General features: G+C 41.9%; 1 protein-coding gene across 4 annotated transcripts in view; it reads right to left on the minus strand.

Moving 5' to 3' along the window:
• Window positions 1-15,519, minus strand: part of LOC121705296 (arf-GAP with dual PH domain-containing protein 1-like) — a 31,228-nt gene extending 15,709 nt beyond the window's left edge. For all 4 annotated transcript variants that reach the window (XR_006030752.1, XR_006030751.1, XR_006030753.1 and 1 more), the window contains exons 1-5: window positions 15,366-15,519; window positions 14,982-15,146; window positions 7,201-7,331; window positions 6,504-6,595; window positions 2,411-2,493 (exon numbers count right to left, since the gene is read on the minus strand). Coding sequence is in view for 1 of the 4 variants with exons in the window: in XM_042086200.1 (XP_041942134.1) it covers window positions 2,411-2,493; window positions 6,504-6,595; window positions 7,201-7,331; window positions 14,982-15,072 (397 nt within the window). In the remaining 3 variants the exon portion in view is untranslated. The remainder of the gene's footprint in view (window positions 1-2,410; window positions 2,494-6,503; window positions 6,596-7,200; window positions 7,332-14,981; window positions 15,147-15,365) is intronic.
• Window positions 15,520-21,474: the final 5,955 nt, after the last annotated feature.

Here is a 21,474-nt window from a genome sequence, read left to right on the forward strand (position 1 = left end):
CAGCATTTGACACTGTTGATCACAATATTTTACTACACAGACTAGAACACTGGGTTGGATTTACAGGCATAGTTATCAGCTGGCTAAAATCATATCTACAAGAAAGGAGCTTCTTTGTTGCCATCGGAAACTGTACCTCAACACCAACGTCCTTGACCTGTGGTGTTCCCCAGGGGTCGATCTTGGGGCCACTATTATTCAACCTCTATATGCTCCCACTTGGACAAATCATTCAAAATAATTTGATTTCATATCATAGCTATGCAGATGACACACAAATTTACTTAGCTCTATCACCAAACAACTATGGTCCTCTTGAATCTATGTGTCAGTGTATAGAACAAATCAACACCTGGATGTCTCAAAATTTTCTTCAGCTGAACAAAGAAAAAACTGAAGTAATTATATTTGGTAAAAATGAGGAAAGACTTAGGGTTGCCACTCTCCTTGACACAAAAGGGTTGAAGGCAAAGGATACTGTTAAAAACCTTGGTGTATTAATTGACAGTGATCTAAATTTCAACAGCCACATGAAAGCGATAACTAAATCAGCTTTTTACCACCTCAAAAATATTGTCAAACTCAGAGGGCTGATGTCAAAACATGACTTAGAAAAACTCATTCATGCATTTATCTCCAGCAGGGTTGATTACTGCAATGGACTGTTCACAGGCCTTCCTAAAAAGACTATTAAACAGCTTCAGGTGATACAAAATGCAGCAGCTAGGACTCTAACAAAAACTAAAAGAACTGACCACATTACTCCAATTCTTAAGTCCTTGCACTGGCTTCCAGTAAGTCACAGAATTGACTTTAAAGCACTATTGCTTGTTTATAAATCAGTAAATGGAGCAGGACCTAAATACTTGTCAGACATGCTTCAGCAGTACACACCTTCTCGTCCTCTCAGGTCCCAGGTGAAAAACCTGCTAGTAAAACCTACAGTTAGAACTAAACATGGTGAAGCAGCTTTTAGCTGCTATGCGGCTCAGCTGTGGAACCAACTTTCGGATGACATTAAAAAGGCCCCAACTGTAGCCAGTTTTAAATCTAGACTTAAGACCAAACTGTTCTCAGACGCTTTCTGCTAACTGTGCCGAGTTACAAATTCTGAATCTGCCTCGATAATTATTCTACTTTGTCTTTTATTACTTTTTTTACTACTTTTGCCTTTGTTTTTGCTTACTAATTATTCTTTATTTTTAAATGATTTTACCTTGTGTTTTATGTTTTCCTTTTATTATGATCTTTACCTTTTAACTATTCTTTGACTATATTGCCCTTCTATGCTTTTATTTGTTATTATCGTTTGGTTTTGTTTATGTAAAGCACATTGAATGACCTCTGTGTATGAAATGTGCTATATAAATAAACTTGACTTGACTTGACTTGACTTGAATGGGAATGGGAATGGGAAAGTTCTACCGGTCATTATTTTGGTCTAAGGACCTCTAAATAATGACCGCTGTCAATGGCAACGGATTTTCATTCAAAAGTGAAAGCAGACGCTTGATCAGATGAGTTCGTTTGATTTAAGTAAGTGTAAAGAGACATATCGAGTTTATTTTTTCGTTTTGGCAAGTAGCCGTATAATAAGTGGGATAATGTATAGAACGCCCCCAGAATAAGTCTCTTCAGGGTGAAGCAAGACGGTTCGCCCTGCCGGGACTTATTTTCCCAATAATGACCGGCGTTCTATACATTATCCCTTACATACAATATGCTAACAATGAATAAGTTTGGATTAAAGTAACCAAATGTGTGAACAGAGTTCATATTTTCTTCGTCGTACCTGATATCCATCAGTTGATTAATTCAGTCATATGTATTATGTATATGTACTAACAATATTTATTATACGGCTCTTCACAATGCTAGTAGAACGCTCCATTGACTTGAATGAGATTTCCCAACATTGTACAGTAAAATAAATTCATGGAATTACCGCTGAAACATATAATTACCGCTGTCAATGGCAACGGGTTTTGTGCTTCTGATTTACGCCTTACATATCACTCCGCAAGTAGTCCGGTCACTTCTTGCAATGGAACTTTATTAAAAAAGTGAAAGCAGACAGTTGATCAGCTGTGTTCTAAAGAACATACACACACACACACATACACACATTTGCACTGTATGCCTTTTTTGCTGTTGGTGTCCATGTATGTGTGTAGGGTGTGAATGTGTGTCACTAACTCAAATGCATTAAAGCGTACACTTGGTGTGGTTGGACTCATGGAAGCGTACAGTGTGTGTGTGGAGGTGTGAACGTGTGTCTGCGTCACTTATGCTCCCAGTGTGTGTGTGTGTGTGGGGGTGTGAACGTGTGTCTGCGTCACTTATGCTCCCAGTGTGTGTGTGTGTGTGTGGGGGTGTGAACGTGTGTCTGCGTCACTTATGCTCGCCGTACCTGCCGAATAGGGTTCCTGTCTGTCCACAAATATAAACTCCTTCCTCTCGTACTTTGCTCTGATCCACTGCTCCCGTAGTAGCCTGCAGATTGATATGGAGTCAACAGCACATTTTAGTCTCCTGGCTCAACACAGATGAGAAAAATGAAATGCTTCCTTAAAGGTATCCAAAGCAGTTTGGCTGGCAGAGAGTGGGCAAGAAATGCCTAGTACATAAACAGATGTGCCACCCGGGGGCGGTGGCAGGGTAGCCAGAACAAGTTGCGGATTCAATTCCCGCTGTACCCATGAGCAAGGCACTTAACCTCGAGTTGCCATGGGGACACTAGCCCAAGTAACAATGTTCATATGTGAGTCACTTTGGATAAAAGTGTCAGCCATATGAATAAGTAAACAAATAGATAGTAAAATAGCAAAATAAATAAGTAAACAAATAGACAGTAAAATAGCCAAGTAAATAAGTAAACAAATAGATAGTAAAATAGCTAAATGTATAAGTAAACAAGTAAATAGTAATTGTCACACACTTGTTGCCTCAACCTAATAAAATCCTAATTTTCGCATAACCCTGCCACAATATCAACATTGACCACCACACAATGATTTTCCAGGTTGTACTAAATTGTGCTTAAATCTGGTTAGCTAAAAGACCAGGGGAACTGAAAATATTAAAAATGAGGGCTACCCTCATTAAATGTCCGAGAAACAAATAAAGGTATAAATGAATGAGTGGATGAATTAATTGTTATGAATGAAGGACAAATGACGATGACTCATGTTCAGAGTCAGTTTAGTGTTGTTTCAAAGCACCTTAGGAAACGCCCTGTGCTTAGAAGAGCTGTGTAAACGCCCTGTGCTCAGAAGAGCTGTGTAAACACAGGACTGGACAGGTGTGTGGAATGTGGAGTCCTGCATCAGCTACTTTCCCGCTCTTTTGTTGCTATCGCTACATCATCCTCAGCATCTTTATGATGCCAAGCTTCATATGTGCATACACACATACACACACACACACACACACAAACTGCAGACAATATCTCCAATGTTAGCGTGCATTTAGGGAAGAGCAGAGCTGGCCCTCGCTGCAGCTCGCAGCTCACTAACCCATCCTCTCTCCCTCTCTCTCTCTTTTTCTCTCCCTCTCCCACTCAGATCCCCTCTCTCTCTCCCTCTCCCACTCAGATCCCCTCTCTCTCTCTCTCTCTCCTTCTCCCTCTCATCCTAAACTTCATCTTCATCCTCATCCCTTCTCTCTCTCTCTCCCCCCCTCTCTCTCTCTCCCCCTCTCTCTCTCTCTCCCCCTCTCTCTCTCTCACTCTCCCTCCCTCTCCCTCTCATCCTCAACTTCATCCTCATCCCCTCTACTCCCTCTCACTCTCCCTCTCTCCCTCTCATCTTCATCCTAATCCTTTCTCTCTCCTTCTCATCCTCATCATCATCATCATCCTCTGCCTCTCATCCTGATCTTCAGTCTGATCTTCATCCTCATCCTCACAGAGCACAGTGTGCATGGTATAAAGCATGGCATGTCTGTGAAATAAAAGGTTCCTGAACTCAAACGAGTTACTTGTCTGGAACCCTTTCACATGAGTTTCAAAGCCCAATATAGTGCTGAAACAGATTTCTCAAAGGAGAACTTCTGTATTTGGTCTATTTTTGGAAGATGAGTCTAAATTGTTATTTGAGGGCATAACATCAGTCAGTGTAGTTTTAAGTAAGACCGGAAAATGCATTTACCACTAAATAGCCATATACCTGAAGCAAAGTCAAAATGCATTTACCACTAAATAGCCATATACCTGAAGCAAAGTCAAAATGCATTTACCACTAAATAGCCATATACCTGAAGCAAAGTCTAAATGCATTTGCCACTAAATAGCCATATACCTGAAGCAAAGTCAAAATGCATTTACCACTAAATAGCCATATACCTGAAGCAAAGTCTAAATGCATTTACCACTAAATAGCCATATACCTGAAGCAAAGTCTAAATGCATTTACCACTAAATAGCCATATACCTGAAGCAAAGTCTAAATGCATTTACCACTAAATAGCCATATACCTGAAGCAAAGTCTAAATGCATTTACCACTAAATAGCCATATACCTGAAGCAAAGTCTAAATGCATTTACCACTAAATAGCCATATACCTGAAGCAAAGTCTAAATGCATTTACCACTAAATAGCCATATACCTGAAGCAAAGTCAAAATGCATTTACCACTAAATAGCCATATACCTGAAGCAAAGTCTAAATAAGCTCAAAATATCATTACACTTCTGTGTACTATGGAGAGGACCAGCCGAAGTATGTTTGCCTTTGTAAGTGTAAAGAGTGTGTTTAAAACAAGCGGTCTTTGCAGTCAGTGCATTGCTTTGCCTTTGTAAGTGTAAAGAGTGTGTTTAAAACAAGCGGTCTTTGCAGTCAGTGCATTGCTTTCCTCTTCGTACAGTGGTCACCATCTTGCAAGGAGAAAGTCCATACAAGTCTGTTACTAAATTCAGCGCAAACTACACACAAGTGAATGGACACACAAGTTCAGAAATCGACCTGTACGGACTTTCTCCTCTGAGTTCAGAGCTCTCTTCTGTAGTTCACCAAATTGTTTATTCCACTAACAGCTCTATAATCTCATCGGACTTCATTTCATTTTGCATGGCAGTCTGTCTGCTTTATCAGACTCTTTATGACGGACAATGCAACATGCAAAACACTCATTTAAATACTGCTGTCTATTGTGTTTGCATACATGTACTCTTTGCAAGTTACGTAGTTTTTTCTGAATCGAATATCTGGGGCAGCTGTGGTCTACTGGTTAGGGCTTCGGGCTTTTAACCGAAGGGTTGCCGGTTTGATCCCAGTAGGAAACATGTGGGCGGGGGAAGTGTTTGAGCACTGCTCTCCCATGCCCACATCCATGGCTGAAGTGTCCTCGAGCAAGGCACCGACCTAACCCCTCACTGCTCCCCGAGCGCCGCTGTTGATGCAGGCAGCTCACTGCTCCAGGTTAGTGTGTGCTTATTCTCACTGTGTGTACACTGTGTACTGTGTGTGTTTCACTAATCACAGATTGGGATAAATGCAGAGATCAAATTTCCCTCACGGGATCAAAAGAGTATATACACTAAAATGTTCACCAACCAAACATGCAATATGTTAGCATGCTCATATGTTAGCATGTTATTTAGTACTCTTTATCAGGCCCTTCATGGGCAGGCCAAAACTATCACTGACTTCATTCATTTACACTCAGCCCCCAGGTCTCTCCCATCTGCTGGCTCTCTAACATGACCCTCAGCCACATGACCACATCTCAAACACAAAGGTAACAGAGCTTGTGCGCTCGCTGCTCCACGTCTGTGGAACCAATCGCCAGATTTGCCACTCCACAGTAAACGCACTCCCTCCATCTCTGCGTTTACTGTAAAGGCTACAGGCTCAAACCCCACCTCTATGCTCCGAGCTTCCCAGTCCCTTTAATCTTCTATCTGATGTCTGTTATGTCTGTGAGGCTTCAACTCTGTAATGCTTTTTTCCACTACAGTTCCTCAGGTCCTTTGAGGTTGGGATTTTTCTGCTTGTTGGTAAAGGTCTTTAAATCTTGATTTATAGGTATATTACAATCTGATGTATATACTGTAATGTGTACAGCACTTTGGTCAGTGAAAGCTGTGTTTAAATGTGCTTTATAAATCCTGTACTTACTTTCCTCACTTGAAAAAGTGTAACAGATGTAACACTACTGCCAGTATTGTCCACTGAATCTAAGCTCAGTCTTGCTGGAAGCAGGTCTACACATTGGTGAAACTGTGACATTACTACGGGAGTTATGCAAACACCTTTTACTCGCCAATTTCCTGTGCTGTAACAGTTAACCCTGCTGTATTTACTCAGTCCAGGAAGCAGTGAAGAAATATGGAGGCCTGAATTACAGGAAGCGAAAGGCCCCACCCCAATTCAGTCATCCAGGTCAAAGGTCAAGCCCAGTAGGACGATGACATCACAATGACATCTGATAACAGGGAGTGGGTGATTTCATGGAGCTCAGTGTACAGGTGTGAAGTAAATGGCGAGGGTCAGAGGTCACTCACATGCAGTCTGTGTTGGTCGGCCTGTAGTAGAACGCGGGGATCTTCTGCTCGTACTTGGCCACAGCTGCATTATTTCCAGCCGAGGCGATGAACTTGGTCACAAAGAGGAAGAGTGTGAGAAAGAGTACAAATGAGAGAGAGATATAGGATTGAGAATGAGAGCACACAAAAAAACACACCCATGTGCATAAAGCTTCTGCATTTGCATTGGTTGTTTAAGTGAACTACTTCATAAAGGTGTGTAGATGTCTCACTGTGTAACCTGTGCTACATGTTGACTGTGTGCATGTCTTTGGGCCAACTCAACAACATGCACACATAGAGTATATATAACTCCCTCTCTTTCTCTCTCTCTCTTTCTGTGGGTGTGGGTATGCATGTGTGTGTGTGTGTGTGTGTGTGGGCATACGTGCATGCATCCCTCTCTTTCTCTCTCTCTCTCTCTCTTTCTGTGGGTGTGTGTGTGTGTGGGTGTATGTGTGTTTGTGTGGGCGTACGTGCATGCATCTGTCTGTGAGAAAGGAATCCAGCCTAACCACAAGCACACACACTGAATGCATTTCTGCCTTTTGCTTATGAGAGTGCAACTACTGAGACAGGAAGGCCGACAGGCATGCAAACAGACAGACAGACAGACAGACAGACAGACAGACAGACAGACAGACAGACAGGCAGGCAACTTTCCTCTTGGCCTCACCTTGACCTCCTCTGCCTCCCAGGGGTCCATGAAGATGGACTTGACCCGGCTGATCTGGGAGATGTTCCTGTGCAGGCCGGAGCAACTGTGGCACACAAAAACACCCAGGGTGGAGGATGCCCACTTGGGCTCTGAAAACAGGGGGAATAACACACAGTCACACAGAGATACAGCTTTATCAAGACGTGTTAGTCCAACAGATTGAATACTATAAATTTATATAATATATAATATAAAAAGTTTATAAATTATGTTTGATACTGAGCTGTAAAACTGTTTTGTTGAATACCTTTGTACATTTTGTAAACATAAATCATTATAAGTCCAGATGCATGGACGTGATGATTATTATTGTAACTGTACAAGAAAGTAAATAAATCAGACTGTGTTTTACGAAATGAGAATTTTAATCATGACTTTGATGCTACTAGCTCTTTGTTCAACCACTGAGCAAGAACAACAGGCATAGCCTGACACCAACAAGTTATTCAGGCCTAGCACTGAAAGAAGGTGTGAAAGCACAGGACCCCTTGACTCACACGTAAACCAGAACCACAACCCAGAAGATAGATAGATAGACAGCTACACAAGCTATGCAAAAATATGTCATCTCTATCTAAATGCTGCTGAAGGCATTCAGATCAGGTGATGCTCAGGCCTATAGCTTATCCAGGGCTAACCTGAGAAGGGGCATCAAAAAGGCCAAGCACAACCACAAGCTAAGGATGTAAATGTGGCAAAGGCCATCAGACTACAATATTACTAACTCCAACCCAACAACAACCTGGCTCTCAGCACCAAGAAGACCAAAGAGCTCATTGTGGATTTCAGGAAGTCAAAAGCTAGCACACACGCCCCCATCCTCAACAACGGGACTGAGGTGGAGCATGTCACCAGCTTCAAGTTTCTGGGTGTCCACATCTCTGAGGACCTCTCTTGGACCCTCAACACCTCTACCCTGATCAAGAAGGCTCACCAACGTCTCTTCTTCCTTAGGAAACTAAAGACGGTCTGCACCCCAATGGCAACCAACCAACAAACAACACAATTGCACTATCCTATCCCATCCATAGTATTCTATTTATATTTCTAAAATGTACATACTGTAATTACACTTATACATATTCTACTGCTCTTTATACTGTTCTTACTGCACATACACTTATTTTTACTACTCTTATGTTACTGTTTTTACACTGTACATATCTGTACATAATGTACATATATGTCTATATACTGAATATCCATATTTATTCTGTTTTTCATAATATTGCTGTTAATACACTGCATACACTGCAAAAACTGCTTATCTAACAAAATCTAACCAAGTGTTATTAATCTTATATCAAGATAAAAAAAACTAGTTGGTATTGTTTTCAGTATAAAGAGACTTACCTAGCGCTTTTTTGTGAAATCATTTGACTTAATTTAAAAGAAATTTGACTTATTTTAAGACATCTCATCTTGAAAACAAGCAAATTTGTCTGCCAGTGCGTTAAGCAAATTTGTCCTAAAAACAAGCAAATTTGTCTGCCAGTGCGTTGAGCAAATTTATCTTGATAAGACTCCTTAAAATAAGTTAAAGTCTTCTTAAATTAAGTCAAAATGATCTTTTGAGAGGGCGCTAGGTAAGTCTTTTCATACTAAAAACAATACCAAATAGATTTTTTTATCTTAATATAAGATCAATAACACTTGGTTAGAATTCATTTTTTGCAGTGTATATCTATATTATTTTTTACTACTTATATAATGTTACTGTTACTACACTGCAAATATCTGTACATACTGTACATATCTGTCTATACAGTTCATAGCCTACTGAATATCCATTACTCAGTTTTTTATAATATTACTGTTCACTGCATATATCTATATTATTTTTACCGCTCTTATAATGTTACTGCTACTGTACACTACACATATCTGTACATGTTCATACATTATTATTACTGCATATCCATATATATTCTGCTCTTATAAGGCTACTTCTAATAATACATTGCACATGGGCAGCCGTGGCCCACTGGTTTTGGGCAGCCGTGGCCCACTGGTTAGCACTCTGGACTTGTAACCGGAGGGTTGCCGGTTCGAGCCCCAACCAGTGGGCCGCGGCTGAAGTGCCCTTGAGCAAGGTACCTAACCCCTCACTGCTCCCCGAGCGCCGCCATTGTAGCAGGCAGCTCACTGCGCCGAGATTAGTGTGCGCTTCACCTCACTGTGTGTTCACTGTGTGCTGTTTGTGTTTCACTAATTCACGATTGGGTTAAATGCAGAGACCAAATTTCCCTCACGGGATCAAAAAAGTATATATACTTATATACACATATTTATATTTATATTTCATTTATAGTACTGTAAACCATACCCCTTTTATGTCTACATTGCACTATCTTCTACTGTTTATACTGTTGTCTCTGTTGTACTCTGCACAATTACAGTAAAGTCTAATCTAATCTAATTTAAATTAAGGCCCTTCTCAGACCTACAAACCACACACAGCGTGCGTCTGAGCCTGTGTTAGCTTGCTCTTGGGTTAGAGTTTAGTTTAGAGCTAGAGCAGTGGCTTGTGCACCCATGTGTGTGTGTGTGTGTGTGTGTGTGTGTGTGTGTGTGTGTGTGTGTGTGTGTGTGTGTGTGTGTATGTGTGTGTGTGAGTGAGTGAGTGAGTGAGTGAGTGAGTGAGTGTGTGTGTGTGTGTGCAAGAGAGGAGCTGCAGACCACAGACTGAAGTCTATAATGAGGTCAGAGGATGACCAGAGGCATGTAGAGGTGTGGGAAGGGCATTTGAGAATTACGGAAATAAGTGAAACGTGACAGAACAGAATGAGACGCACAAACATGAGACCACAAAGCTGAGGACACGTGGTGGGGTTAAACAGGAAGAGCTCCAGAGAAGCCAGACGGCACAAGAGAGGGACAGGCAGTAGCCGCACCGCACCACTCACATCAGAGGAACACAACACATTCACATTCCACAGGCGCTAACAGGGGGAGGAAGTGCTCAGAGCTGGAGACTCCCTTTAAAGCTCTGAACAGTCAACATCACTTCCTTCAAGGCACTAAAGAGCTGACATCACTTCCTTTTTAAGCACTGAAGACCCTACACCTCTTTTCTTTTTAAAAAGCACTGAAGTCTAAGTCACTTTCTTTAAAATGCTGATCCTAACCTGTCAAACACTAAGTTCATGTCTGAACAGAAGAACAAATAAGCCCTTCTGGCATCCTTTAGCATCATTCAGTCATGGTGACTGTGAGGTCAGTAAAGGGAGTCCACTCCACTTCAACTGGCTGGGTACTCAGGGCTAGCCGCAGAAGAGCGACTGGGGCACATCATGGAAGATGCCATTAATGGGAGCGATTATGAGAGTCATCACCACATCTTCAGAGCATTAGACATTTGATTTGAGAGAGCAAAATCCCTACTTTCCTCACATCCTAGCCACGGGACACCAGACCCTTCTCATTTGAGACTGAGAGTGGGTTAGAGGGTTCATTGACTTCCAGCAGCGGCATAACTGACAACCCGCATTGATACTTGAATGGCATTACTGTAAAAACACTTACTGTAAATACAAATGAAGCATTTAAAAGCTGGATAAAAAACCTGTATTACAAGTCATTGACACACGAGTCTTGCACAACAGAATGTGTCCCAAGACATGTCTGGAGAGACTGGTGATGATGTAGGCTACTGTATTTCTGGCCTGATCTGAAACAATTCACTACCAATGTTTTAAGGAGTCATCCCCACATGCAGACTCTTGTGCTATACTACAGCTTAACCAGGAAGGGAGTAGGACGTTTCCAGTTACCACAGACTTTGCGTGTGAGGACCATATTATGTAATCTGATTCTGATTCATACTGTAGCTAGCTGTGTAAACAAAGTTGAATAAATCCCTTACTAACTGATCTTTGAGCATTTTCAAAACTTCTTATGTTTATTGGGACCGCACTAATACACAAACTCACAAATACAGTGCAAACGGCCCTGCACCTGTCTAATCCGCGCGTTATGGTTTCAACTTCTCACCTGACCTGTGAATTGTATGCGACATCCGTGCCAAACCAGAAAGACTGCATGCCACAGCACAAGAGCCAACACGCAGGCTGAAGGGAACACTTGAGCCGCATGTGCGGATAACAGAGCCTTTAGAGAAGAGATCACAGGCAGAGGCAGAGATTAGCTGCCCCATTACCACTTCTAGTCCAGTTCAGCTAGTTTCCTCTCACAGGCCTCTCTACCTGTTGATTCACTGAATGTGATGTGTTTAGAGCTCTTTGCTTGAAAAAAACAAATAAATGTTATTATTATTATTATTATCATCAGAAGAGTTCTGGCATTCTCACACTCCTGGATCAGTAAATCGGAACCAAAAGCAGGCCCATAAACAAACAGTGGCTCTAAGTCAGAAACTAATTCAGCCAATCAACTTGTGGCTTCAGTATGGAGCGGTGTAATTTGATTGGATGTTGAGCTCAAACTTCAACAACATTCTGCCAGACTACATTATACAACTATTCAGAAACAATTGCCAGCTCAACACAAATACCCTCCAACAATTTGTTCTCAGACAACACATGCTGTTGTGCTGTTGTGGCTCTGACTTGAGCAGAACGTACGTGTCAGTTGAGCCACCATGTTAAGCCACAGTCTTACCAGTATTAAGATAAACATGCACACACACACCACACACACACATACACACATATACACACCACACACCTATACACACCACACACACACACATATACACACACACACACACACACACACACACACACACACACACACACACACACACACACACACACACACACACACACACACACCACACACACACCACACACACTGCATGTTAAGCCACAGTTTTAGGGGCAGCCGTGGCCTACTGGTTAGCGCTTCGGACTTGTGACCGGAGGGTTGCCAGTTTGAACCCCGACCAGTAGAAAGCGGCTGAAGTGCCCTTGAGCAAGGCGCGGGATCAAAAGAGTATATATACTTATACTTATACTTATACTTATAGTTTTACCAGAATTAAGAAGGCCTGGCCGCTCTGTCAATATGGACCTCACAAGATGTCTTATCTGAAAGAATCATTTCCTCCATAGTGTATAACACATGCATGCACATCACACACACACACACACACACACACATACATACATATCCAGTTGCACATCATTGCACTTGTTGTGACCATGACAGTCCACTTTTGTTGAGTAAACAGGTGACGGTTAATGGATGCAGGCGCATATTCATTGCAGCACTCATTGCCACTACACAACCAATGTGAAAACATGACATTAGAGAAGCACCAGTGTGAGGGGTGCCCTGGGAGAAGTGAAGAGTTATGGTGTGATGCGTGCCCTGGGAGAAGTGAAGAGTTATGGGGTGATGCGTGCCCTGGGAGGGGTGAAGAGTTATGGGGTGATGCGTGCCCTGGGAGGGGTGAAGAGTTATGGGGTGATGCGTGAGGGGTGCTAATGTAGGCAGCCGTGGCCTACTGGTTAGCGCTTCAGACTTATACCGGAGGTTTGCCGGTTCAAACCCCGACCAGTAGGCACGGCTGAAGTGTCCTTGAGCAAGGCACCTAAGCTAACCTAACCTCACTGCTCCCCGAGCGTTAGTGTGTGCTTCACCTCACTGTGTGCTGATTGTGTTTCACTAATTCACGGATTGGGATAAATGCAGAGACCAAATTTCCCTCACAGGATCAAAAGAGTATATATACTTATACTTATGGGGTGATGCGTGAAGGCTGCTAATGTAGGTGGTGCGTGTAGCGGTAGCCAGCTCTTAGGCAGGTTTGGTACCCCGTAGACCCCTAGCTTGGGGCAGGGTGAAGTGACTGCTCTTTGGTCTGTGTCCCTTAACATGAAGAGCACAGGTGCAGTCTGGGAAGTCATTTTGACGTCAATGTGCCCGTGCACCAGCAAAACTAAACGTTTTTATAACAACAAAAAATCTTTCAAATCTATATGGTAGGCTAACACTTCACACATTTCAGCCATTAGGAAATCTCATCAACATTCCACTGACATCTCAATGAAGACACAGAGACTGGAGCAGTTTAATACGAAGGCCATTTTGGTAACTCTAGTAAGAAATAGTGGTTAACAGCCCATATGGTCATTTCTTTATGTTAGAAGCGGATTCAACAAGAATGAACATACATTGCAATCTCATATTTGCCTAGACAATCACCCACAGCTAAAGTATAAGACTAAATATATAACTATCTAAGACAATTAAGGATTGGCCATTTTTATTTGGTTTCATACTTGCGTCATATCAGCTTTTTTAGGCCTACAGAACAGTGGTTACAGGAAAATGCTTGCTTAAAAAAGTTAGGTACTTTCACCACACTCAAGGCCTTGATGGCACCACACAGTATTCAGAGAGGCCATTCCACATATAGAATAGCGTCAGAATCGTGCCAGGGCAACAACTCAGAGGGGTTTAATGTCACAGGTAAACAGGTAGGTCTATAACTGGTCTTAGTCCCTCCTCCTGCACACTGCACCTCCTGAAAACAATTTCCACCATGATCTGCCAAACTTGGTAATAAGTGCATGACGGAACTTTTCTTTCCCAGAAGGTATCATTGACAATAACCTCTATACATTTTCATTTCATTGTTTTGCATAACAACTGGCTCATTGTTTGCTTGTTTTATGTTAGCCTACAGTTTCTCTAAAGTTTTTATAAGGATGTCTCAGGCCAGTTTTGGTATCTGGCTCATGGACGGATTATGAACTTTCGGGCCCCTGGGCCCAGATGTATTAAGGGCCCCCCCACTAATTGTTGCATATGTGATTTCCTGTTTTCTGGTGCATTTTGGGGATGGCCAATACTTTAATTCAATCAAATTCATAGCCTACATCCTGATGTGTTGATATTGAGGCAATGATTCCATGCAATGGCTTGGGCTTCAGGGCCCCCTGACACCTTGGGCCCCTGGGCCTGGGCCCGGTAGGCCCGTGCAGTAATCCATCCCTGATCTGGCTCACTGCAAAACTTGCCCAGTAGGCCTACGAGCTACACTCCAAAAGTCTGAAATCATTACAAATGCTGGCCTATACTCTCAAATATGGACCAAACAATGTCTTATGTCAAAGTTCTCCCATTGGGGTCTAGACTAGACATACTGACCGTGGGCCAGCCCACTCCAATAGGCCTACAATTTGCATCAAGGGAGTGGGTCATAGGCAGAAGACAAATAAAAGTCACCTTGCCAAATTGGCAAGCTGCTCATTAAGTCACCTCGATTCCATCGATGCCTGAAACACTTTTTCCACTTTCCACAGAATGTCACAGAAATGTCTCAGTAATGTAACCATTCCTGTTTGGCCACAGCACAGTGTAAACCAACGCTGATAACTTTTGAGATAGCTGAACACAAAGGCACTGCTTGGTTTCAGGGTGTGACAGAAGAGGTAAGGCGTGAAATTCAAGATAGGCTACTTGTTTTACAAGACAAACGCCACATGGAAATCGCATGCACCCGAATCAATGAAAAATAACAAAAATAACATTTATCTTTCATATGTTCGTTTCTCCAATGCATGAAAGGAGTTCAACATTTGGCCTACTTTCAAAGTTCAAGCCCAACGCACCTAGACCTAGGTGCATCGGCCGCAAGCCACCCCGCGCCGTGAAATTCGTCACAGACATCTCTTCATCTGTCAGGGTATGCTAGCCTCACGGTCACCTGGATGCCCGATGGGGAAGGGAGTGCGCAGTGTAAACAAACAATTAGACTGCCGTTTCTTTACCTGCCACACCGCAATCAACACAGTTTCCATTTCCATCTGTTTCCAGAAGATCCATCAAAAGTCGCCGGTTCTTATCGGATGCTGAGGCCATGCTGACAATGTTGATTCCTCCAAATGCGCGGGGCGTAAGGGACTCTCTCCAGATCAGCAGTCGTAGGGCTGCAACTTGAATCAAATAAAATCTATTCGCTATATACCAACTCGAGGGTTGCCATTTAAGTGTATCCACTCAAGCAATAAGAGAACGTGCGCAGTTTCATAAGTTAGTCTACATTACGCTAAATAACAAAACAAATCAAACAAATATATTTCACACAGCAATGTGCGGCAGTCAGGGCTGCTCGCAGCTTTCGCAGACGCTGTGCTCGATATGCATTAGGCTACCTTCAGTTTCCCATCAGTCTCCCGTCCTCCTTCAGTCGTAGGACAGAGACCTCAAGTGGTCATTTTCAATCAAGTTTCCTCTGTCAGTAAAAAAAACTGTTGCCGTTTTAAAAGACTTCCCACCTCCCCTGTTAATCAGAAGACATTCGACATATGATAACCTGTAATAGCAGTAGCCTATGCGCATGCGGCGCTTTTCGCCCTTATTGCAACTGTGTTCCGCTAAAAAGAAATTGCACCTTTGCGACATCCAGTTGTCACAAATGGCGCAAACGCAACTCAGTTGATGACGTGTTTACCAGGGTGTCATTTTCACAATTGGTTATTGCATTTAGCATACGCTTTTGTCCAAAGCGACACAGGCTACAAATAACAATAGTAAAAATGTAACAGTAAACAATTGAAAAAGTTGGTAATACTAAGGAGAATAGCAATAATAAACAACAACGTTTATTAAAACATTAAAACAACTGCTGCAGCATCACAATCTTACTAAACAAACGACGCTGACAAGTAGGTAGGCCAGCTAACAAGTCAAGTCAAGTCAAGTAATTTTTATTTATAAAGCGCATTTAACTATCGTAGCCTACAATACAAAGCGCTCCACACACAAGACATTGACACAGACAAACGATGCTGGACAGAGCGGCGTAATCGCCAGCGTAGCCTACCTGTGACATCACACCAAGACATACAAACGGACAGACAAATAGACAGTGACAGTAAAGCAAGCCTGTCTTTGCAAAGACAGTAGGCTTACAGAACAAGACCAGACATAAAACAAACGGTAACAGTGAATTACAATAGTCCAGCTTGGAGATAACCATGGCCTGTACAAGTTGTAGTTGTGTGGAATCTTGTGTCAGATAAGGTCTGACCTTCCTAATGTTGTAAAGGATTAACCGACATGATTTTGCAATTGAGGCTACATTCTCAGAGAATATTACGACGACCAAGTTACATGCCGATCTAGTTGTGGTCATGTGAGATGAGTCAAGCTTGATGTTAACCTGTTGGGGAATAGCTAAAATATATAGAAACTGCCAGCCGTTTTGCAAACTGGGTAGCCTATACACCTCCACTTACAGTAGGCTACTTTGTTAGACAAGAATGTATGTGTCGATGTTTTTATCTTTTTTTCCTTTCTGTGAATTGCCAATTTGTCTATGACGGAGTAAAATTCCCAGACTTTCTCATGAATTTAAATATTCCTTCCAAGGTTAGATAGTAGAGTCCTATGATTCGTAATTCCATACTTTGCAGACCAAGCTCCATGCGTCTTTCCACAAAGAGGAGAAATACAGATGACCTAGAGCAGGGGTTCCCAAACTTTTCCACGACAAGGCCCCCCAAATACCACTAGGTTCTAGCCAAGGACCCCCTTGATTAAACTAATCCTAACTAGATGTACTGCATAGCGGTACAAAATATGACCGCCGCTCAGTCCTGTACATCCGTTCCGCGAAAATAAATCACACTTCAATTTGTCTCCATATTTTACTTCATCCCCCACTCTTGAAACTTTTGTGTATGCTTGTTTGGCATGCCTGAGTGTGTGTGTGCGGCTGCACAGAAAGTAGCCTACTGGTGCTGAAAAGGTGAATAGATTGTAGAACAGCCAAAGAAGATGTAGCATTGTTATAAAACCTTTAAAATCTCTAAACAATCACAAGTAGGGCAGTTCATCACAGTTCATCCATTGCAACTGCAACACCTGTAGGCTACATTGTATTTGGGAAAAGCAAAAGGTATCAGCATAATGTTATTTATTTATTTATTTTTTATGTATTTATAAACAAAAACATATCTGTCAGTTCCATGCCGTTTTCAACAGCTATCAAAAACAAAGGTCATTTTTGGATGGATGGATTTTTTGTGAATGTTTCTTCTTCTACATAAGATTTTAGTCATCTTTAGTTCATGTAATACTTTATTGTCAATGCACAAATTAAGTAACAGTAGTCTGAAACGTTATTGTTAATGCACAAATTAAGTAACAGTAGCCTAGTCTGAAACGAAATGCTGTTTTACATCTAACCAGTGGTGCAAATAACTGACATGTCCAAATGGGCCTTGATGAAATGCGTCGCTAGACTGTTCATACACATTTTAACGGGCCAAAGTTGAAGAGCTTTTGTCCGTTATTGTTCGTGCAAATATAGGCTGATTCGTGTTCCCTTGCATTGTGTAACTGAGGTCCATGGCTAGTCTGGCTTTCATCAGACCAAGCTCAATCTTTTAAGAAATCAAAAAATAAATAGCGCGCAGATCAGGCTGGGTTCACCCAGCCTAGTCCATAGGCACCCGATATTGTTTAATTTTCCGATTGAGATATACACGCTCTGGCTATTCTTAAAATAATTCAGTGGAAATGCATGGATTCCAGTGGAAGAAACTGGAATCCATGCATTTCCACTGAATTATTTTTGGAATCTGATCCCTTATCATACCTGTTCATTCTTACTCGTTGCTCGACTTATCGTGACTAAATTCAAGATGGCTGCAAACGTTAAACTTCGTGAAGATACTGTCTGTATAAATCGTCTTGTAAGTAAACTACCAGTGCTTTTTCAAAGTTCTCAATGTCTCGTTTTAAATGTCAGGGCCCTAGGAAGTCTACCAATGAAGTGTGGAGATACATTGAGCCTCGTAAATGGGTGTAAAACAGTGATTTATTTGCATGGCTAGCCCGATGCCGAAGCACCACTACTGAAAAAGTTGTTGGTAGCATCGGCTAACTAGCGCCAGATTTTGGAGTGCAGGGGACAAGTCGAGATGGGCTATGAGACATACGTTCACACTCGGTATCATGTTTCAATACACTTTAGGTCAATATCACACCGGAATTCTCCTTTAAGGTGTGTTGCTAAAGCAGCCATAATGAAATGAAGGTGTCATTGTTTGGATACTTCACACACACGTGCTTTTTAATTTCACAAGACTACAACTACCAAGCTGTAATCAAAGCACATCGATTCCCCTCTCACACCATGCACGCACTTAAAACAAAATAAACAGGCGTCTCAGTCTCACGCATGTATAGGCAAAACTGTATCAGACCGGTGTAACGTTGGTAAATCTTCCATTGCACAGAATGATTTTGTAGCACGTGCAATAAATGACAGTCGAAAGATACAAACAGTGCTGCTATCAATTTGCTTGGTATAACCGCATTTATAGTTTTCTACAAATGCAATCAATCAAATGCCTCCATCACTCAACCAATGCTAACGGTAACATTACCTAGGTCCTTATTGATATTACAAGATTAACGTACCTGCAGTAAAAAACAAGCATGTCCGATAAACATCCTCAGATTTATTTCGGCTTCAAGAAGAAATGGGAATTACACTTCATGTGAACATCGTCCTATCCTTATTATATGTGGTGGTGGTCCCCAGGGACGAAATGAAAATTTTCCGTAAAAGTCTAGTGGGGCTACATACCCACCAAATTTCATGTACCCTGGTGGTTCGGTGTCCCGGGTATCAATGACCAAAAATTCAGGGAGTAGATGACGGGAAAAATTCTTGAATTGTGTGCATGTGTGCGTGTACAAATTTATGTTTATGTGTGTGGGTGTGTGTGTGTGTGTGTATGTGCGTGCTTGTGTGTTTGCCTGCGTATGTGTGTTTGTGCATGTGCATGCATGCGTACATATGTCTACTGTGTGAGTATGTGTCATACGTATGATTACTGTAAATGTATGTGTGTGCGTGTGTATCTGTTTATGCACATGTGTGCACATGGAGTGGGTTAACATGACCCCTGGAGGCAAACATACGGAAAAAATTGGTCATCCTAGGCCCTACAGTTCTCAAGATATTCACAGAGAACTGTGTCTGCCCTACCCTCTTTTCGGGGGTCCAGTCCAGCGGGGGGGGCTACAGATCAAAACGAAGAATGACGGTTCTATGCTATCCATGTGGAGGTACATGCCCACCAAATATTGTGTACCCCGGTGTTTCAGTGTCCCGGGAATCCTTGTTGGTGTACGTCACTAAATGTACACATAAATTATTTTATTGTAAGGCCCCCCATGAACGAAAGTACACAAAACTTGGCATGCATTCGGAGGGTGTCATAATGATCCTACACTTTTAATTTCATGCAGTTTTGACCTTGTCAGCCAGAGATATTGTGATGAAAACACCTAATTTTTTGCTTTTTAATTTTTAACTAGGTGGCGCTATACATGAAATAAGTGGTAATGGGATGGGTTGACATGCCCCCTTAAGACCAACATACATAAAAAAGGTGGACCTCCTAGGCCCTACGGTTCTCGAGATATTCACAGAAAACTGTCTCCGGCCACCTACAGGCCAGTTGGTGTATAGTAACATAAATTAATTTATTGTGTGGCCCCCCATGAACGGAATTCCACAAAACTTGGCGTGCATACAGAGGGTGTCATAATGATCCTACAATTCCAATTTCGTGCAGTTTTGACTATGTTAGGTCACAGATACCTTCAATTACAACACCTCATTTTTACTTTTTTGTGTTTAACTAGGTGGCGCTATACATGAAATGAGTGGTTATGGAATGGGTTGACATGGCACCTTGAGATCAACATACAAAAAAAAATGGCCCTCCTAAACCCTACGGTTTTCGAGATATTCACAGAAAACTGTGTCTGCCCTACCCTCCTTTCGGGGGGTCCAGTCCAGCGGGGGGGCTAAAGATCAAAACGAAAAACGATGGTTCCATGCTATCCATGTGGGGTTACATGCCCACCAAGTTTCGTGTACCCCGGTCTTTCAGTGTCCCGGGAATCATTGACGGAAATTTGGGCATGCGAAAAAGAAAAAAAAATCTGACTAAACCTATATGACCGCCGCTTCGCTGCGCGGCGGTCATAATAATTATTTCAGCTACAAGGACTTCGCGATGGAGCATACAGTGTGTAAACATAGCATTTGGGGCTTTCTGCTATATGAGAGCTATCACTCTACTATTATTCCCAGTCCTCACCATGGGAAATATAATGTTCAGATATGCAACACATTATTATGACCGCCGCGCAGCGAAGCGGCGGTCATATAGGTTTAGTCAGATTTTTTTTTTTCTTTTCTTTTTTTTTTTTTTTTTTTTTCTTTTTCGCATTCCCCAAATTTCCGTCAATGAGTCCCGGGACACTGAAAGACCGGGGTACACGAAACTTGGTGGGCATGTAACCCCACATGGATATGACTGTGTAGTGGGTCCCATTTAGAAGTGGCTACTTCATTCGCGCTTTCCTTGACTCATGGAGCTGCGTGAATGTTATTACAACTTTTCGCCACGATATGACAGTTTAAGTCCGCTTGATACTGTAAGGCGTAAGCCATTGGTTTCCAAAGGAGATTTTATTTGTGTCGCCAGCATAGCCTATTGACAATTTATGTTGTAAATAGGCCTACCTTATAATCCTACCTGTAGCTTAGGGAAGCTTTCTATTAGGATCTAGTTTGTTAGTTACCGTTTTGTCATAACTCCCTGATGCATTTTTGCATTTAGAATAGCCAGAGCGTGTATATCTCAATCGGAAAATTAAACAATATCGGGTGCCTATGGACTAGGCTGGGTGAACCCAGCCTGATCTGCCCGCTATTTATTTTTTGATTTCTTAAAAGATTAAGCTTGGTCTGATGAAAGCCAGACTAGCCATGGACCTCAGTTAAACAATGCAAGGGAACATGAATCAGCCTATATTTGCACTAACAATAACGGACAAAAGCTCTTCAACTTTGGCCCGTTAAAATGTGTATGAACAGTCTAGCGACGCATTTCATCAAGGCCCATTTGGACATGTCAGTTATTTGCACCACTGGTTAGATGTAAAACAGCATTTCGTTTCAGACTAGGCTACTGTTACTTAATTTGTGCATTAACAATAACGTTTCAGACTACTGTTACTTAATTTGTGCATTGACAATAAAGTATTACATGAACTAAAGATGACTAAAATCTTATGTAGAAGAAGAAACATTCACAAAAAATCCATCCATCCAAAAATGACCTTTGTTTTTGATAGCTGTTGAAAACGGCATGGAACTGACAGATATGTTTTTGTTTAAAAATACATAAAAAATAAATAAATAAATAACATTATGCTGATACCTTTTGC

The sequence above is a fragment of the Alosa sapidissima genome, chromosome 3 (assembly GCF_018492685.1).
Source record: "Alosa sapidissima isolate fAloSap1 chromosome 3, fAloSap1.pri, whole genome shotgun sequence".
Lineage (NCBI taxonomy): Eukaryota > Metazoa > Chordata > Actinopteri > Clupeiformes > Clupeidae > Alosa > Alosa sapidissima.